The sequence below is a fragment of the Hyperolius riggenbachi genome, chromosome 5 (assembly GCF_040937935.1).
Source record: "Hyperolius riggenbachi isolate aHypRig1 chromosome 5, aHypRig1.pri, whole genome shotgun sequence".
In the NCBI taxonomy this organism is placed as follows: domain Eukaryota; kingdom Metazoa; phylum Chordata; class Amphibia; order Anura; family Hyperoliidae; genus Hyperolius; species Hyperolius riggenbachi.
The window spans coordinates 401314150-401330228 of NC_090650.1; the positions used below are offsets into that span (position 1 = coordinate 401314150).

General features: G+C 42.9%; 1 protein-coding gene and 1 long non-coding RNA gene across 2 annotated transcripts in view; one reads left to right on the forward strand and one right to left on the reverse strand.

The window, feature by feature from the left end:
- LOC137519138 (fibrocystin-L-like) overlaps positions 1–16079 on the forward strand; it is a 249410-nt gene that overhangs the window by 89580 nt on the left and 143751 nt on the right. The window contains exons 17-22 of the mRNA XM_068237922.1: positions 3508–3640; positions 5332–5475; positions 6491–6648; positions 7810–7926; positions 10892–11041; positions 15234–15358. Of these exons, the coding sequence (XP_068094023.1) occupies positions 3508–3640; positions 5332–5475; positions 6491–6648; positions 7810–7926; positions 10892–11041; positions 15234–15358 (827 nt within the window). The remainder of the gene's footprint in view (positions 1–3507; positions 3641–5331; positions 5476–6490; positions 6649–7809; positions 7927–10891; positions 11042–15233; positions 15359–16079) is intronic.
- On the reverse strand, positions 6960–15995 carry LOC137519139 (uncharacterized). The gene is made up of 3 exons (XR_011020970.1): positions 15876–15995; positions 10798–11029; positions 6960–7204 (listed from the first exon to the last, which is right to left on the reverse strand). It is a non-coding gene; the product is annotated as an uncharacterized lncRNA (long non-coding RNA).

Sequence of the window (16079 nt, forward strand, 5' to 3'; positions counted from 1 at the left end):
AAATGAGTCCATTGAAACCAATGATCGCTAGTCAGTGTTGGACAATTTTTTTGTATTTTTTTTTCGGGGGGAGGGGGGGGGGGGGGCGCTTGGTGACTGCAGGCCTAGGGCACTGGAAAGTACAAATCCGGCCCTGCATCTCCCTCTGAGTTGCAACAACTTGGAGGGAGAATAGTATATAACCACTTAGTGACAACAACCTGACTTATAAAAATGTCCTGCTAGAGCCTCTTAAAGAGTAACTGTTAGGCATGAAAAACAAAATCAATTCTCTATTTCTCTTTGTTGATCATATAAAAGGAATGCTAAAAAGGCAATGCATAACTTTAAAATCAATCTTACTTTTTTATTGCAGAGATTAGTCCTCATGTCCCCAGCTTTAGTACGCAGCCAGTAATCAGCTGCAAAAGAGAAGTTGCAGTGCAGGCTGGGGTGGGAGGAGATTCTGCACAGACACAGCTAGTTCAGCCTGATTGGCTGCAGCCTGTGTCACTCACTACTTTTTTTTCACATTGGCTGCCTTCCATAACTGTCCGTGTCTGCCCCCTCCCCACACTCCAGCCCGACAGCCATCTCTGCTGATTCATGAGGGCAGTGGCTGCCACCACCGCATCACATCCATGAGGACCCCCGTCCCTGCTACCATTTCCTTAGGGATTCCCGGCATTTACAATCAATGCTCGCTATTGGTGTGGGGGGGGGGGGAGGGGGGGAGTAAGGGAGGAAATGACCTCACCATTGGCTTCAGCTGGAGGGAGTAAAGATGGCCCCTGCCAGCAAACAGAATTCTCTCCATTTACCTTTTTTTATTTTATAAAGTTCACTGAAATCAACACTTGGACCGCGCAATACACATGTTATGTAAGTAGAGCTAGTATTTATCTACTTATATATGTCGTTTTTTTATCTGGCATAGTATGGCTGACAGCTCCTCTTTAATGGCTCCAGGATGTTTTTATAAGTCAAACAGTGCTGCTGCCGCTGTGCACATGCATGTGAAATTAGTGAGAAAAAACACCATAGAAAAAATACACCTTTATTTCCAAATAATATATTGTTACCATACTTTGTACTAGGGACATAACTAAAATGTTGTAATAACCAGGAAAAATAGGCAAATAAAATGTGTCAGTTTTATGTACAGTAGCAGTGTTTATATTAAAACTATAGGGGACTATTTTTTCATTTTTTTCCTTGTTTTTCCCTTTAAAATGCATAGAAAATAGAGTACGGTAATTACTAAAAACAAATATCAACCCCAAAAAGCCTAATTGGTGGTGAAAAAAAACAAGATATAGATAATTTCATTGTGATTGGTAGTGATTAAGCTATTGTCAAATAAAAGGGATGAACACTAAAAGGTGAAAATCGCTCTTGTCCGTTAGGGTAAAAACCGCTTTGAGGTGAAGTGGTTAAAGTCGCCAGGGAGTTTAGCGGCAGCAGGGAGAGCCGTCATTCGGCATTCCCTGCGCCAAACTGCCAAAATGAGATGTACTCCCTGGTAGATATAGCAGCAGGGGCGTAACTTCAAGTCATGGTACCCCCCAAGGCAAACATTTGATGGGGTCCTCCAATGTTTATACAACGTTTCTCTTGCCTACCTCTTTCGACCCTCACAACCTGAGGGCCCATATTACAAGGCTCAAAAAGCTCATATGCGCTTTGAGTCCCATGGGAGAAAAGCGCTTTACAAATGTTATTTGTTGTTGTTGTTGTTGTTGTTGTTGCTAAAACAAACGTATGCATCGTAATATTCACACCCATAGCATGCAAAGCCTCCAAAACTCCTCATCTTAATGCCTTCCTCACTGAGTAAGGCCTCGTTCACATCAGGGCCGTTTCTGTGCGCTTTCCACAGCGCACTGCCCTGTGCGATCAGCAAGGTATTCATTTTTCCATGTAACTAAATGTAGCTGGTTCACATCTATGCGCTGCGCTGAGCAGCGTTACAGAAACGTAGTGTTGCATGCATTTCTGTGCGCTGAGCTGTAAAGCGCACAGCAATGCAAGTGAATGGGTCCACTTTTTTAGCGCATAGAAGCGTGTACAAGCGCATAGAAGCGCATGCGTTTTTACCCCTAATTGGAGAAAAAAATACATTTACATACAAAAACAAAGTTTTATTGACAACTCCTGCTGCTACAGTAAGCAAAACGTGCTTTAAAGAAGCGCAGCGCAACTCATAGAAACGCGGACTAAAGCGCGCACAAGCGCATGCGTTTTTTACCATGCACTTTAACACGTTTTTCAGCGCAGCAGATGTGAACGAGGCCTTATACACATGCTCAGTGGAAACTTTAAACAAATTATCTTTTAATAGTTTTTGGGGGCTGCTTTTTCAAGGAGTGATTACAGGTAATAAGGAGAGGAACGGACAATGCACAGAGTTTTGTTAAACTAACATGCACATTCCTCTGTGCTTGCCTCAATTAGCTTTGCCTCGGGTCTGGTATCCTTGAAGCCTCCAAAGCACTGATGAGTGAAAATGTTGATATTCTTTTCGCATTAATTTTCACAAAAATAATGTTAAGTTTGACTTTTTAGCAAAAATACCATTGAAAATCATTTTGTAATAAGCTTGTGATTTTTTACATTTTTTTTTTTGCGCTAACATAAATTATTTTTCGTGGTAAAAACAAAAAATGTTCAAGTTTTCACAAATTCAATGTATTTTCGAAAAAAAAAATTTGAAAATCAAAAATGCCATTTTCGATGCAAAAATGCATCTTTCACTTTGGTGAAAATTTGCGAGCAACACTGCTCCAAAGGGTCATAGTCAGCCCAGTAACTTCATCGACAACTTTAGTCCTCTAGTACACTGTTGCAAAATCCAAAGATGACTGCAGAGAAGAGCAGTTTAAGCTCGCTATTAGTTTTGTAAATTCTAGAGCTGGCTGCAGCCTCAAACAGAAAGATCATTTTTAATAACATTAGATTTTTTATTAGACTACCACATAGCTGTTCTATGTTTCTAGATATTTTTTTAAACAAATCTATAATTTCAGTTTAAAGAGGAACTCCAGCCTAAACAAATATACTGTCATTAAGTTACATTAGTTATGTTAATTAAGATAGATAGGTAATATAATCTCTTACCTACACTGTTTTAAAAGAACAGGCAAATGTTTGATTTCATGAGGGTAGCCATCGTTTTGGTTGAAAGGAGGTGACAGGGAGCATGAGACACAGTTCCAACTGTCCTGTGTCCTGGTCACCTCTCCCAGTTGCTAGGCAACGTGAACAACAACATAGGAAATCCCATCATGCTCTGCACAGCATCAGGGAAAAAAAGCCCAGGCTTTTTTTCTTTGATGGGTGGAGCTTAGCTAAAAATGCAGCTAAAAATTATGCTTTGGTAAGAAAAACAAAGTTCTGATGCTGTGAAACTGTTAAAGAAACACCAAGCCTTTTCAGTTCTGCTGAGTAGATTTTTAGTCCGGAGGTTCACGTTAAGTGCAAATGCATATGCAGTCCACATTGATCATTTTGCTATGTTGTTTTTTACAGGTCGTAACGCTTAAAAATTGGACCACAACTCAACAAGCTGTGAATGAAGTTCAAACTATCATTGTGACCAAATATTGTAACTCTCCATGTCCAGCTTCATACTACACACTGATCTACGGGGTGGAGGAGACAGGTACTCTGTCGTATTATAATGTATATGTAGAGTACAGTTCATGGTACTCAGTACTTCACAAATAGAAATAAAAAAAAACCCAAAGGATAGTTTTGCAGAAAAAATCATGCTTGAACACTTTTTATGGTTGTCTACATATAGGAAAGGAGAGAAAAAATGGGGATGATGCATGGAGAAGAGGTAATATTCATGGCCGGATTTCAGGCAAGGCCACAAAGGCCATGGCCTAGGGCACCAGGAAAGGAAGGGGCGGGCTGTGGGCACCAGGGTGGCAGTAGCAGTTAGCCTGCTAAACATTGGTCCTGGTACACAGAGTTTGCACTTAGCAGTGGGATCTGGCATTTCGGGGGATGAAGGAGCACTTACAGTGATCTCTGAGCCGCCTGTCACTCACCATATGTGCCGCTTGCCAAAGAGCTTACAATCTAATCCCAGCCATCACTAATCACTAACTGTCCTCAGAGGAGCCTACAATCTAATCCCTGCCATGTTGGGGAGGGGGGCGCGGTGAGGATGCTGCCTGTGCGGGGGCAGCTAGTGATAGTGGGCCTTGGGTGGTAAAAAGTACAAATATAGCCCTGGTAATACTGCTGTGCGTAGTCAATGAATGCCAATATTACTGTTACTACTGCCAGCAGTGTACCATGACCAGGGGTGTAACTATAAGGGAGCAGTCCCTGCGACTGTAGGGGGGCCCAGAGCTGCAGAGGACCCTTATTAATAGCCTCCCCTTCCTCCAATACAGGGGACCATACTCCAGATCAGGTGTTTTTGTGGCTACACTTGTAATGGGTGTGAAGATCATAATGGCCACACTTGTTTTATGTCCCCTGTGAGATGGGCCCCCTAGGCCATGAAGGGCACCAAGGGGAGGCAAATGACGTAGTGTTAACATTGGGGGGCTCTATAAAAGTTTTACTGGGGGACTCAGGCCCGGATTTACATCACAGGAGCATATAGGCACAAATTTTATGGCACCCTAGATTTCACCCTCCGTGAACCTACAAACCCCCGCCGAACCGCACCAGTGTGCTGGCTGTCCCAGCTGTCACTTCTCCTTACTTCCCTTGCCCGTCATAGGTAGCTACAGGTACCCCTTAGTATTAGGTAGCCAGGAGTACCCTCAGTTTGAAGTAGCTAGAGGTGCCCCTTAGCATTAGGTAGTCAGAGGTATCCTCAATATTAAGTAGCTAAAAGTGCCCCTGACTGAAGGGAGATCTCATCAGTGGAATGCCGAGAGCTGGGTGAGTAATCTCTCGTTTACTCTCTGCTCGGGACTCTGCATAGGGAAAGAGGGAGGCGCTTGGGGAGGAGATTGAGCCGCCCTTCCATCACCAGGTGCCTGTAGGCACGTGCCTACAGTGCCTTATGGTAAACCCGGCCCTGGGGGACCCATAAATCTTAGTTATGCCCCTGACCATGAGTTACGCTATTAGCACAACCCGGGGTACTCGAGTAACACTCGTAGTACTCAAACAGAATTTTAACATGCATGATTGACCAAGAAGGCTCCTAAAGTGTATTTATTGTGTGGCCCTCACCATTTCGTGTGGGTTCTGATGTTAGCCTTGCTGGCTCCTGATGTAATCCTTGAAATGTGTCATGGTCCCACCTCCGATATCTACATTCCCCAGAAGTGCAGTCTGTAGTGATTACTCTAACATCTTTTTGAATGTTTGTACTTTTGCTAGTTCTTCTATCAACTGATGCCGCCGCAGCCGATGTCCAGTCAGCATTGAACAACCTGTGGTCCATCCAGCCGGACTCAGTCAATGTGAATGTTCAAACTAACAATACACAGAATGTCTACACCGTCACCTTCAACTCACAGAGAGGTGAGACAACATACACTGCACATTGTAGGAAGAGATAATATGATGTAAGATTGTATGGTTACGGCTAAAAAGCCTCCTACACACACTAGAGAAAACTTGGTTAATTTGATCATTGTGGGCAGGGGCGGCCCTACCATGAAGCAGACTGAATCACGTGATTCAAGGTAGCAGACTGTAGGGGACAGCATCAGCTCTACACTCATCTGATCATTTTCAGCCTCTCCCCCTGCTCTGTTGCTTCTGCCTCATCCGAGATGCACAGAGCTTGTCTGCTGTTAGTCGGCGTGTACTGGCAGGCGCATCCTCACATGTTTGCTTTAGGCAGCAAAAAGTCTAAAACTTTTTGATTCTGGGCCTTCTCACTTCATGGGGAACTGTATGTACAGTTCCCCACGATGTTGTTTCAGCTTATTCCCAAAGCATACATGGAGAGACTGACTTGGTTAACACACTTTCCCTGACGAAGGGTCGGGAACCCCAGAAACATGTTGAAGGCCCAATGTTTCACTACCTCTAAACCAACTACCTTGGGGATCCCCTTCCATGTGCAGCAGTGTCCCTCTTATACCATGTGCAGCTTCCATCTGCATCATCTATGTACAGCATCCCCTTTCTTTAATGAACAGCTCTCTTGAGCATCATCTTCCCTTTTTTGTGTGTTGCTCCCCATTTTCAGCTTTTTACTTTCATATGTAGTGAGCCCTCTTTCATGTAAAGGTACCTCCTTGGGCTGTGGCTGCCCAAAGCCTGGGCCTTTTTGGCCTTTCCATAAATCTGTCCCTGGTTGTAAGTTGCAAAAAGTTTTTTCCATAAATAATTGTTTCCACTCCAGGAGGAAAAAGCAAGTTTTCTTTTTATGTTTTAACTCACATTTACATTGGGTGTCTCCCAAGTTTCTAGAGTTATTATTACATGTATGCTGTTGTGTATTTGCTGGGATGGGTGATAACAACAGATATCATTGCACCTGAGATAAATCAGTTTATTGCACCTTTTCTTCTATCCACCCATATAGGAGACTTTCAGCTGCTTTCCTATCAGATTCTGTATGGGGGTAACATCACGGTGGATATTGAGGAGCAAACCAAAGGGACCCCCGATATGACGACCTTCACCTTGGTGTGGGACAACATCTACTCTAAACCTCTGGCTGCAAATGCCTCCTCTACAGACGTAAGTCGTGGTTAAGCAACCATTAAGTGTATGAGGTGACATGACAGCAGAAAGAAGAAAACGGTTTTAATATTTTTTATTAGGAATGTCTGACGAATTAGCGCTTTGTTTTTAATTTTCTTTTAGCTCCCCATCACCTCCAGCTGGTAATGTTTTGTTTGAGTGATTCTTTACTGGGGTTGTAAACAGGGATGGTCGGAAATGTCAATTTCCGATTCCGCAGAAGTTCCGATCCCGCCAATCCCGATTACCGATTCCACCGATTTCCAATGGCTTTACGAGTTCGGATTTCCGATTTCCGAGTTGTGTTTTTTTAAGTCATTTTTTGCATTCTCTGATAGGCCAAATACTTCCGAGTTGTTTCTGCATTCACTGATTGGTCCATTGATTTTGAGTTCTGTGATTGGGCTAAAATGACCGAATTGCGGTAATGTAGTATTTCCGCAGAAATCCAATTTCTGAGTTCCATTTTCCGATTTCTGAGCTCCGATGGGAAATTCAGATTACCGATCGGAAATTCGGAAATTTTAATTCCACGAAATCCGAATGAGCATCCCTAGTTGTAAAGAAGTTTTTAACATTACAAGAGCAAAGTCCCCAGACTTGGTGACTGATAACTGTTATATTCGCAGTTACATTATCTTATCTTTACTCCAGTGCAGCAAAACAAAACCCTTGTTGTATATACAAAGTTTCCCAGTCATACCAGCAGGTGGAGCTCTTAACAAATATATCATTTTATTTGTTATATTTAGTATTTTCATGATTATAAAGAAAAAAATGATACTGTTTTAGTGGTAAACCTAGAAAATAAAAAAAAACACCCCCAATATCTTTTTTAAGGTGGCCATACATGGTACAATTTTTCATTTTGTTTCAATTCGTTAATTTAGTTTGATTATTCCGTTAGATCGAATATAACGATTTTTCCAGCATGTCCGATCTGATTTTTCTCGAAAAAATGGGATAATCGTTCAAATTTCTTGATCGAAAAAAAAATATTTTCAACTTTCATTCGATTAGATCATTTAGATCGAATAAATGGGATAATGGAAGGTTTTTATTGTACCATGTATGGCCACCATTACAGTGTACCCAGAAGGTTGTCTAAAATTGATCCGAGTCTTCCTAATCAACAATAAATGTATCTTTTCCCCGTAGGTACTCGCTGCCGTGCTGGACATGGTCAGTGCTGAGTGTCCGGATTCCATCGCTGCGCAGACCGAGAGTCTAACTGTCAAGTATTTCAGGAACTACGATGGCGATTTCCCCTCTTCGGTATGTAGAATGCGGGAATCAACCGTTCAACCAAATAATTCACTTTTGATGGATTTTGGACAGATTGTGTTAAATGTGGGATCAGACCTGCTGGAAAATGTCCATGCGAGGGAGCAGGGCAGGTGTTGTGGGGTACACAAGGCCGGGTAGCTTTGCACTGCGGTACTCAGAGGTGTATCTGGATGATCGAAAACCCATGGCAAACACTGAAATTGTGTATCCCGCCCACCTGTCAATGTACCCTTCCCCTCTAAAAACAGCGTCCTTCCTCGCAAAGACGTGCTATGGTTGCCTGTGTTTTTTAGCTCGGGATATTGCTAGAGCTATTTTTTTTGAAAATATCTCTTCTTATTCCCTCTCTGTCCTGTTTTCTAACACTAAGCCAAGTGCACCCTACATAAAAAGTAGCCATGTTCCCCAGGCAACAGGATTAAGCTGATTTAAGGTCTGAGTGATGGGGGCAGGCACAGCACAGGGGTGGGCATGGGGCACAGAACAGGGACAAACATGGGGCGCAGTACAGGGGCAGGCATTGTGGCACAGCACAGGAGCACTCATGGTGCTGTGGCGCCCATGGCATATGCGATACTGTACCCCTCTACATACGCCTCTGGTGGTACTGCGCTTGCAACTTGATCCATGCTTGCTAGATTTGTGTTGAAATTTATTCTGAAATTTATTGAGATTGAATTTGCAGTGTGATGCAGGAGTGGGGTCATAAGTGACATAAGCAGTGGCTGGATGGTGTACTGGTTAAGGGCTCTGCCTCTGACATGGGAGACCTGGGTTCGAATCTCGGCTCTGCCTGTTCAGTAAGCCAGTAATTCAGTAAGGAGTTCATTGGGCAAGACTCCCTAACACTGCTACTGCCTACTGAGTGCGCTCTAGTGGCTGCCTCGCAAGCGCTTTGAGTCCGACAGGAGAAAGGCGCTATACAAATACTGCCATTATTATTATTATTATATGCCTAGCTTTGGCTAAGCTTACTCTGCATGTACTTTACTAAGCACAGGTACGTGTCGTCAAAGGAAGCATAGCAGGGAAAGGAGCACCAATACATTTTTCGGACCATTAGACACTGCGGCAGTGTCATCACACTATTACACAGAAAGGGAGCACTGGGATCCCAGTATAGTGTAGTAAGTACTGGCAATAGGTGGATATACAAAGGAGCAAGTATAATTATACTTGCAAACCAGGGTTCCCTCTCAGGCAACCATGTATATGCAGGTGGGGAGATCCACTTCAGGTTCTCTTTAACACAGCAGTAATAACACATGAGGGGAAGGAGATTCTGCCCAAATGAGTTTCATGCTACACAAAGTTCAGAGTTCTGTGCCACTGGGCAGATATGAGAGAGACATGGTGTAACTTTGAACAAATTCTGATTGGAAGAGCAGGTATCGAGGTTATACAGTACTGGAGGGGATAAAACACAAAGACAACGGGAGCCCAAATGGTGCAGTATGGCGCCAACGGGCGCCCCAAATGCGGTTGTTAGACCACAACGGTACTTTATTTGGCCTGAGGAAGTGGGCTTGGTCCCACGAAACACGTTGACTGTGCTAAATCTCCAATTAAAATTCCTTATCAAAGTGAGTTATTGTCTGTGAGGTAAGCCACCCCATTTTTGTTATTTTATTGATTTTAGAGTATTTTATAAAATTGGTCGCCTCTTTACCACTTCTGTTCTTAGGTATCGAGGTAACCACTACTTCTCTGATACCATAATAGGGGTGTAACAATATCCCCCATGACCCCAGTGACAGTGTATGTGGGGGGGGGGGGGGAGGAGGGCTTGGGGCAATGAGGGCCTGCTCCTCCTCCTACTCAACTTGTAGAGTATTAGGGCAGTTGAGCTATCCTGTGCTGTGTTGTATCTCCCCCCTCCCCCCATCAGCCACTCCCCACTGTCTCCCTGCTGCATACACAGCCCAACGCATCATGTCACATGATTGGGAGCTATGTATGCGAGCGGCTGTTGGAAGGAAGAGGAGACATATCACAGAAGCACCCAAGCCAATAGAGCAACCAAATGCAATTCATTTCCATGGAAGTCATTTACAAAACCAAACGGATAAAGAAATCAATGATATATAATACAAACTCATATGGTGAAAAAATGAGTAACTTCATTCAAGGACATATTCCAATCATAATAAAAATAAACGCTGTCACCAGTGCACAGGGATGAACACATAAAAATAGTATATAATCAATTATTGTCTATAAATATATCAGGTATATGAAAAACAGGGTATACACTACAAATACAAAATGACATAGAGCCACAGTGCACAAGTCCAGTCACCTAGATCCCCAAGACAGGGTCAATGTTAGTATACATAACCATGTGTCAGCGCTGAAAAAGATGGCAAATAAAAACCAAGTGCTGCTTACCCCTGGAATGGAGCGTTCCCCTCCTGTGCTGATGGCCACGCAGACCTCACATGTATCGCACCTAACCGGTGCTTCTTCGGAGATCTCCAAAGAAGCACCAATTAGATGTTATACATTTATATATCGATACAATTATATATCATGGATTTCTTTATCAGTTTGGATACATATCACAGAGCCTTTACTCTATCGGGGGTCATAGGCAACTACGCAAAGGGGAGAGGTGGGGGCACCGGCATGGGGGCCCCAGAATCATTCTTTATGTTGGGGGGCCCGGGCATCCATTGTTATGCCCCTGCTCTCCCATCTGCAGTATCTCCCGGGCTAGCGGCACCATCTTCTGGATGGTGAGTAAAATATTGAAACTGAAATACATACAGAAAACAGCACAAGACTTTTTCACAATGAAAAAAATAATTTAACTGAATAAGAACCAAAGCATTTCCATGTATACTTAAGTCCTATACACACCTTCCAGCACACCTCGATGGGCTGGCTGATTAAAGGCTTCAGTATTGCTTCAACAAACTCATGGTGCAGAGATGTTCTTGTTGTCTCCTTATAGTCGTCTTCCAGAGGCTATGTGACTGCTCAGACGGAACCGTTCTGTGGACGGAATTCCCTGAGGAACCCACAAGTGTTGTATGATTTCTCTGAAGTTAAGGCAACAAGTGGAATGCCATATGGAATGATCTCATTAACGCTGTATAAAAAGGTAAGATCAAATATATATATATTTGTCTACCTCTTGAATATATTTCATTTTTGAAATTTTAGTATTTTAACCACTTCAGCCTACGGTGTCGAAAATCGTATGCATCCGAGCAACGTTCACCTCCCATTCATTCGCCAATAACTTTATCGCTACTTATCACAATTAATTGATCTATAACTTGTTTTTCCACTAATTAGGCTTTCTTTGGGTAGTACATTTGCTAAGAATTATTTTTTTCTAAATCCATTTTAGCAGGAAGATTAAGAAAGAAATGGAAAAAAATCATTATTTCTCAGTTTTTGGCCATTATAGTTTAACCTCCTGAGCGTTACGCCGCTCAAGAGGTGTTGTTACTTTTTGCCCGATTTTTGATAAATTGTCCCTTATTGCTGTAAATCCTCTAGCTAGCACTAGGCTAACTAGAAGAAGTGTCGGTCACCCTTTGATCGCTGCAGCTCCCCCGATATATACTTTACCCAGCCTGCAGCCTCCCGGGACAGCTCCGGTCTTCACTATGGGGAGGATCACACATGACGTCATGATGTCGCCGACGTCATGCGCAAACCCGATCCTCCCCATAGAGAGACCGGAGCTGCGCCGGGAGGCTGCGCGATCACTGGATGCAGGGGGGGGGGGGGTAACATATAAACAGGGGGATCGCGAGGGATCAGCGGTGATCAGAGGGTGCCCGACACTTCCACTAGCTAGCCTAGTGCTAGCTAGAGGATTTACAGCAGTTATGGACAAAAAATGTATTGAGGGGGACTCCTGGGGCCACAGCGCGGTATGCCCGACACAGTGTCGGGCATACCGCTAAGGAGGTTAAAATTAATACATGCTACCGTTATTAAAACTCATGTATTTTATTTGCCCATTTGTCCCGGTTATTACACCATTTAAATGATGTCCCTATAACAATTTATGGCGCCGACATTTTTTATTTAGAAATAAAGGTGCATTTTTTAAATTTGCGTCCATCGCTATTTACAAGCTTATAATTTAAAAAAATATAATAAGATACTCTCTTGACATGTATATTTAAAACGTTCAGACCCTTAGGTAACTATTTATGTTGTTGTTGTTGTTTTTAATTGTAATTTTTTTTTATTTATTTATTTTTATTAAAAAATTGATGTGGGAGGGAAACAGATAATTTTAAATGTAAAGTAATGTAATGTAATGTAAAAAATGTATGTGGGTGTAGTTTACTATTTGGCCACAAGATGGCCACAGTCAAAAAAGTCCTGGAGCGTACAATCACACTACCAGGAACTACAAGGAGGCTGTGAAACTTGCAGAAATACCACGGTCTCTGATTAGAGAGCGTTGTTTTTTATGCGGGGGACTTAGATCGTTGAATGGGATTGGGGTGTAACGGGAGGCAGCGGGAGCGCGTATATATCTGTCCAGATAGACTTAAGTGGTTTTTGCAATGAAACCTGAAGAAAGTCTATTTTGTATGATATGCCATGACTATTATCATGCTTTAGAGATAACTACTATCCCCTTTTTTCTTTGGCTTCATGTAGTTATGTGTAGTGTTGGATAATGGATAATTTCACTTTTGTGAATCTTTGCATAATTTTGCGTAATAGATGAAATAAAATTCAAGAAAAGGGATACTTAATACTCTACCTGTAGAAGAGAGTGCCTGGAGAATCTTATAGTGCAGAGGACAGGTCAAGGAGAGTGTGGGAGAATGGCCTGTGAGGGTTGTTTCAGAGGAGGTGGGGGAAAGCCAGACTGAAGATGATCAAACAGGGAGCTAGTAGAGTGGTGGTCAGTTAATTTTGGATGGACACGTCATCATTCTGGTACTTTGGATGACAAGAAGAGAAGTAGAACAAAGCAGATGCTTTAAATATGTTTAAATATTGGGGTTATGAATGCTTTTTTGAGTGAAAATAGGGGCAATAGCTGGACACAGTAAAGCCAGTGACAGAGAGGGGCAGCAAATGAGAACAGATGTATATAGATCTTTTGTCTAGTGGGTTGTTTTTCATCAGGCATTCACTGCACAACTTAATGCATTTCCTTTTTGTCATATGATTGTGTCTACTAATGTGTAGTTTTTAATATGCATTGTGCTTTCTTCCCAAAAAGGGACCGCCCCCTAATTTGCAGGGTGTGTCCCATAGCTCGTTTGTGATGGAGGTGTGGTTTTAAGTACTTAAAGTACAACTGTAGGGGGGCTGCCAAGTTTTTTTCACCCTTTTGTGTATTACCAGTTGCCTGGCTGTCCTGCTGATCTTCTGCCTTTAATATTTTTAGACATAGACCCTGAACAAGCATGCAACAGATCAGGTGTTTCTGATATTAATGTCGGAACTGACAAGATTAGCTGCATGATTGTATCTGGTCTTAATTAGACACTACAGCAGCCAAATAGATCAGCAGGGCTGCAAGGCAACTGGTATTGCTTAACCTCCTTAGCGGTATGCCCGCCACTGTGCCGGGCATACCGCTCGCTGGCCCCAGGAGTCTCCCAGTATAAATTTAACAGATCCCATGCCTGTAAAAGCTTTAGCTAGCACTAGGCTAGCTAGTACAGGTTGCCGGCACCCCCCGATCGCTGCTGATCCCACCCCCCCGATCTCCCCGCTTATACATTACCCAGTCTCCATCCAGCAATCGCGCAGCCTCCCCACACAGCTCCGGTCTCTCTATGGGGAGGATCGGGTTTGCGCAAGACGTCATGACGTCACCTACATCACGTATGATCCTCCCCATAGTGAAGACCAGAGCTGTGCGGGGAGGCTGCGCCGATCGCTGGATCCAGGCTGGGTGGGATCAGCAGCGATTGGGGGGTGCCGGCAACCTGTACTAGATAGCCTAGTGCTAGCTAAAGCTTTTACAGGTATGGTATCTGTTACATTCATACTGGGGGACTCTAGGCTGCAAAACCTCCATAATGCTCAGGAGGTTAAAGGTCCTAGCTCGAGGCGAGGAACCTGTATTTTGTGTTTTTTAAATTGTATTTGATCCTTTGTGGCTAGAATTTTATCTAGTGCTCTCCCTCCCCATCTTGCTATCCCCATCACCACATGCTCTACCTCCACCTCCTTCTACACCTTGTCCCCCTTCTGTTTCCCCGCACTCTCTCCCCTTCTGTCTTTAGACTTCCTTTTGGCCCTCAACCCCCATGCACCTCCCTTCCCTCCCCCCCCCCCCACACTCTACCCACACACCCCCTCAGCATAACCTTATTCCTATCCATCCTACCCCTAGGCATTTACTCCCTGTTTCCTGTGGCCTCTGGAATGCCAGGTCCACCCGCAATAAGCTGCTCTCTGGAACTCGCTCCCTCCAGCCACCAGACTCGCCCCCACCTTTAATATCTTCACACAAGCTCTCAAGACTCACCCTTTCATGCTCGCATACCCCCCTACACCAGCACCATAATATGTTCTGTTAGACACCCTCTCAATAGATACACCTATTGTCTCCACCCCCACCCTTTAGATTGTAAGCCTCTGGCAGGGCCCTCTCCCTTAGTGTTTCCAGCATGATTTTGCAATCTTACTGACAACCACCCCTTTTGTGAACTATAACAATCTCTATTTTGACCTATGACCTATGACACTGTATTATCAAAATATTTGCATGATCTTGTTTTGTTGTGAGTTTCCTGTATGTCCTACCTTGTATGTTAACCCTTTTATCTATTGTGCAGCGCTGCGTAATATGTTGGCGCTTTATAAATACAATAAATAATAATAATAATAATTAAGGGGGAATAAATATGGCAGCCTCTATATCCCTCTCGCTACAGTTGTCCTTTAAGTGTCTTTGTTTGAGTATACATTCTTGCTTGAGTATACATTGTGTGTCTGAAACATGTTAGCAAACACGTTTGTCAGTTTTTACGTGACTTAAAGGCTTGACATTTTTCATTGGATCATTGTGTGGAATCTCACTTCTGAGGACAGATGGAAGAGGTAAAATAATATTCAAGGAATAATCATAGTTGATTGGACACTTCAGAGTCCTGTTTATGGAGAAGCAGACATGAAAAAAAGGTGCTAATTTAGGCTGAAATTTGAGATGTTGCAGAGTGGATTTTTGTTGGAGAGTTTTTAAGGGTCTTATTTCAGTGATGGTGCACATGTGTGTTCTGCTGGATATTAAACATCTGAGACTAAAGAAGAAATGAAGTACCCGTATAATCTTTTTATGTCTCGTCTGTTTTCAGCTTTGCCTTGCCTACAAAGGATATTTCTCCAACCAGATCCTTCTGAACTTCCAGTATACAGACAGCTCTGGCACAGTGAATTCCATCAATGATTATTTCCCCTACACCATGGCCCAGGGGGACAGGTATGTTTTTCTATGAAATAATACGAATACTTTTGTCACTCTTTTGGTTGGACTCAGCTCTGTCCACACCAGTACACAGAGACTATGGCCTCAATTCACTAAGCTTATCTCCTGTCTTTAATAACGTTTCTAGAGTTGTCAGTGTGATGAGGCATGTAGTATTCAGGACACATTTTACCTCAGGCAAACCTAAAGTTAACTGTTCTGTCTTTAAGTTAACTCTTCAATCCTTAAAATAACTCCAGAGTTAAAGACAGGCTGTTAATTAACTGCGTGTGAAAATAACCACAGAGGAGGTAAATTAACTACAGAGGAGGTAAATTAACTACAGAGGAGGTAACTTCAGTAATGAAGAGATAAGATAACTCTCTCACTGTGTCGTGGCAAGTTTTCTCTTGCCTTATTATCTCCAGTATGATCTTAGTGAATTGAGGCCTATGTCTTCCTCTGAGGAATTTATCCTTAGGTATTAGGGAGAACATTTTTGAGGTTCAAACTTGAAGCTGTTTTTGCTTACCAAACTTTTTGCGGAATTGCTGCCTTATTTGCTTTAAAATTCACCTTTTACATTTTTGTGAATTCACTTGATGATTTCTTGGTGAATTGCATTTAAATCGACGGTGCTAACTTTTGTGGTTAATAACTAAACTCCAATCTTATATACCCGTGTCTCTTTGTCCTCCTGTGTCCCTGCTTCCAGACGTGACAGTTTGCTGTTGAG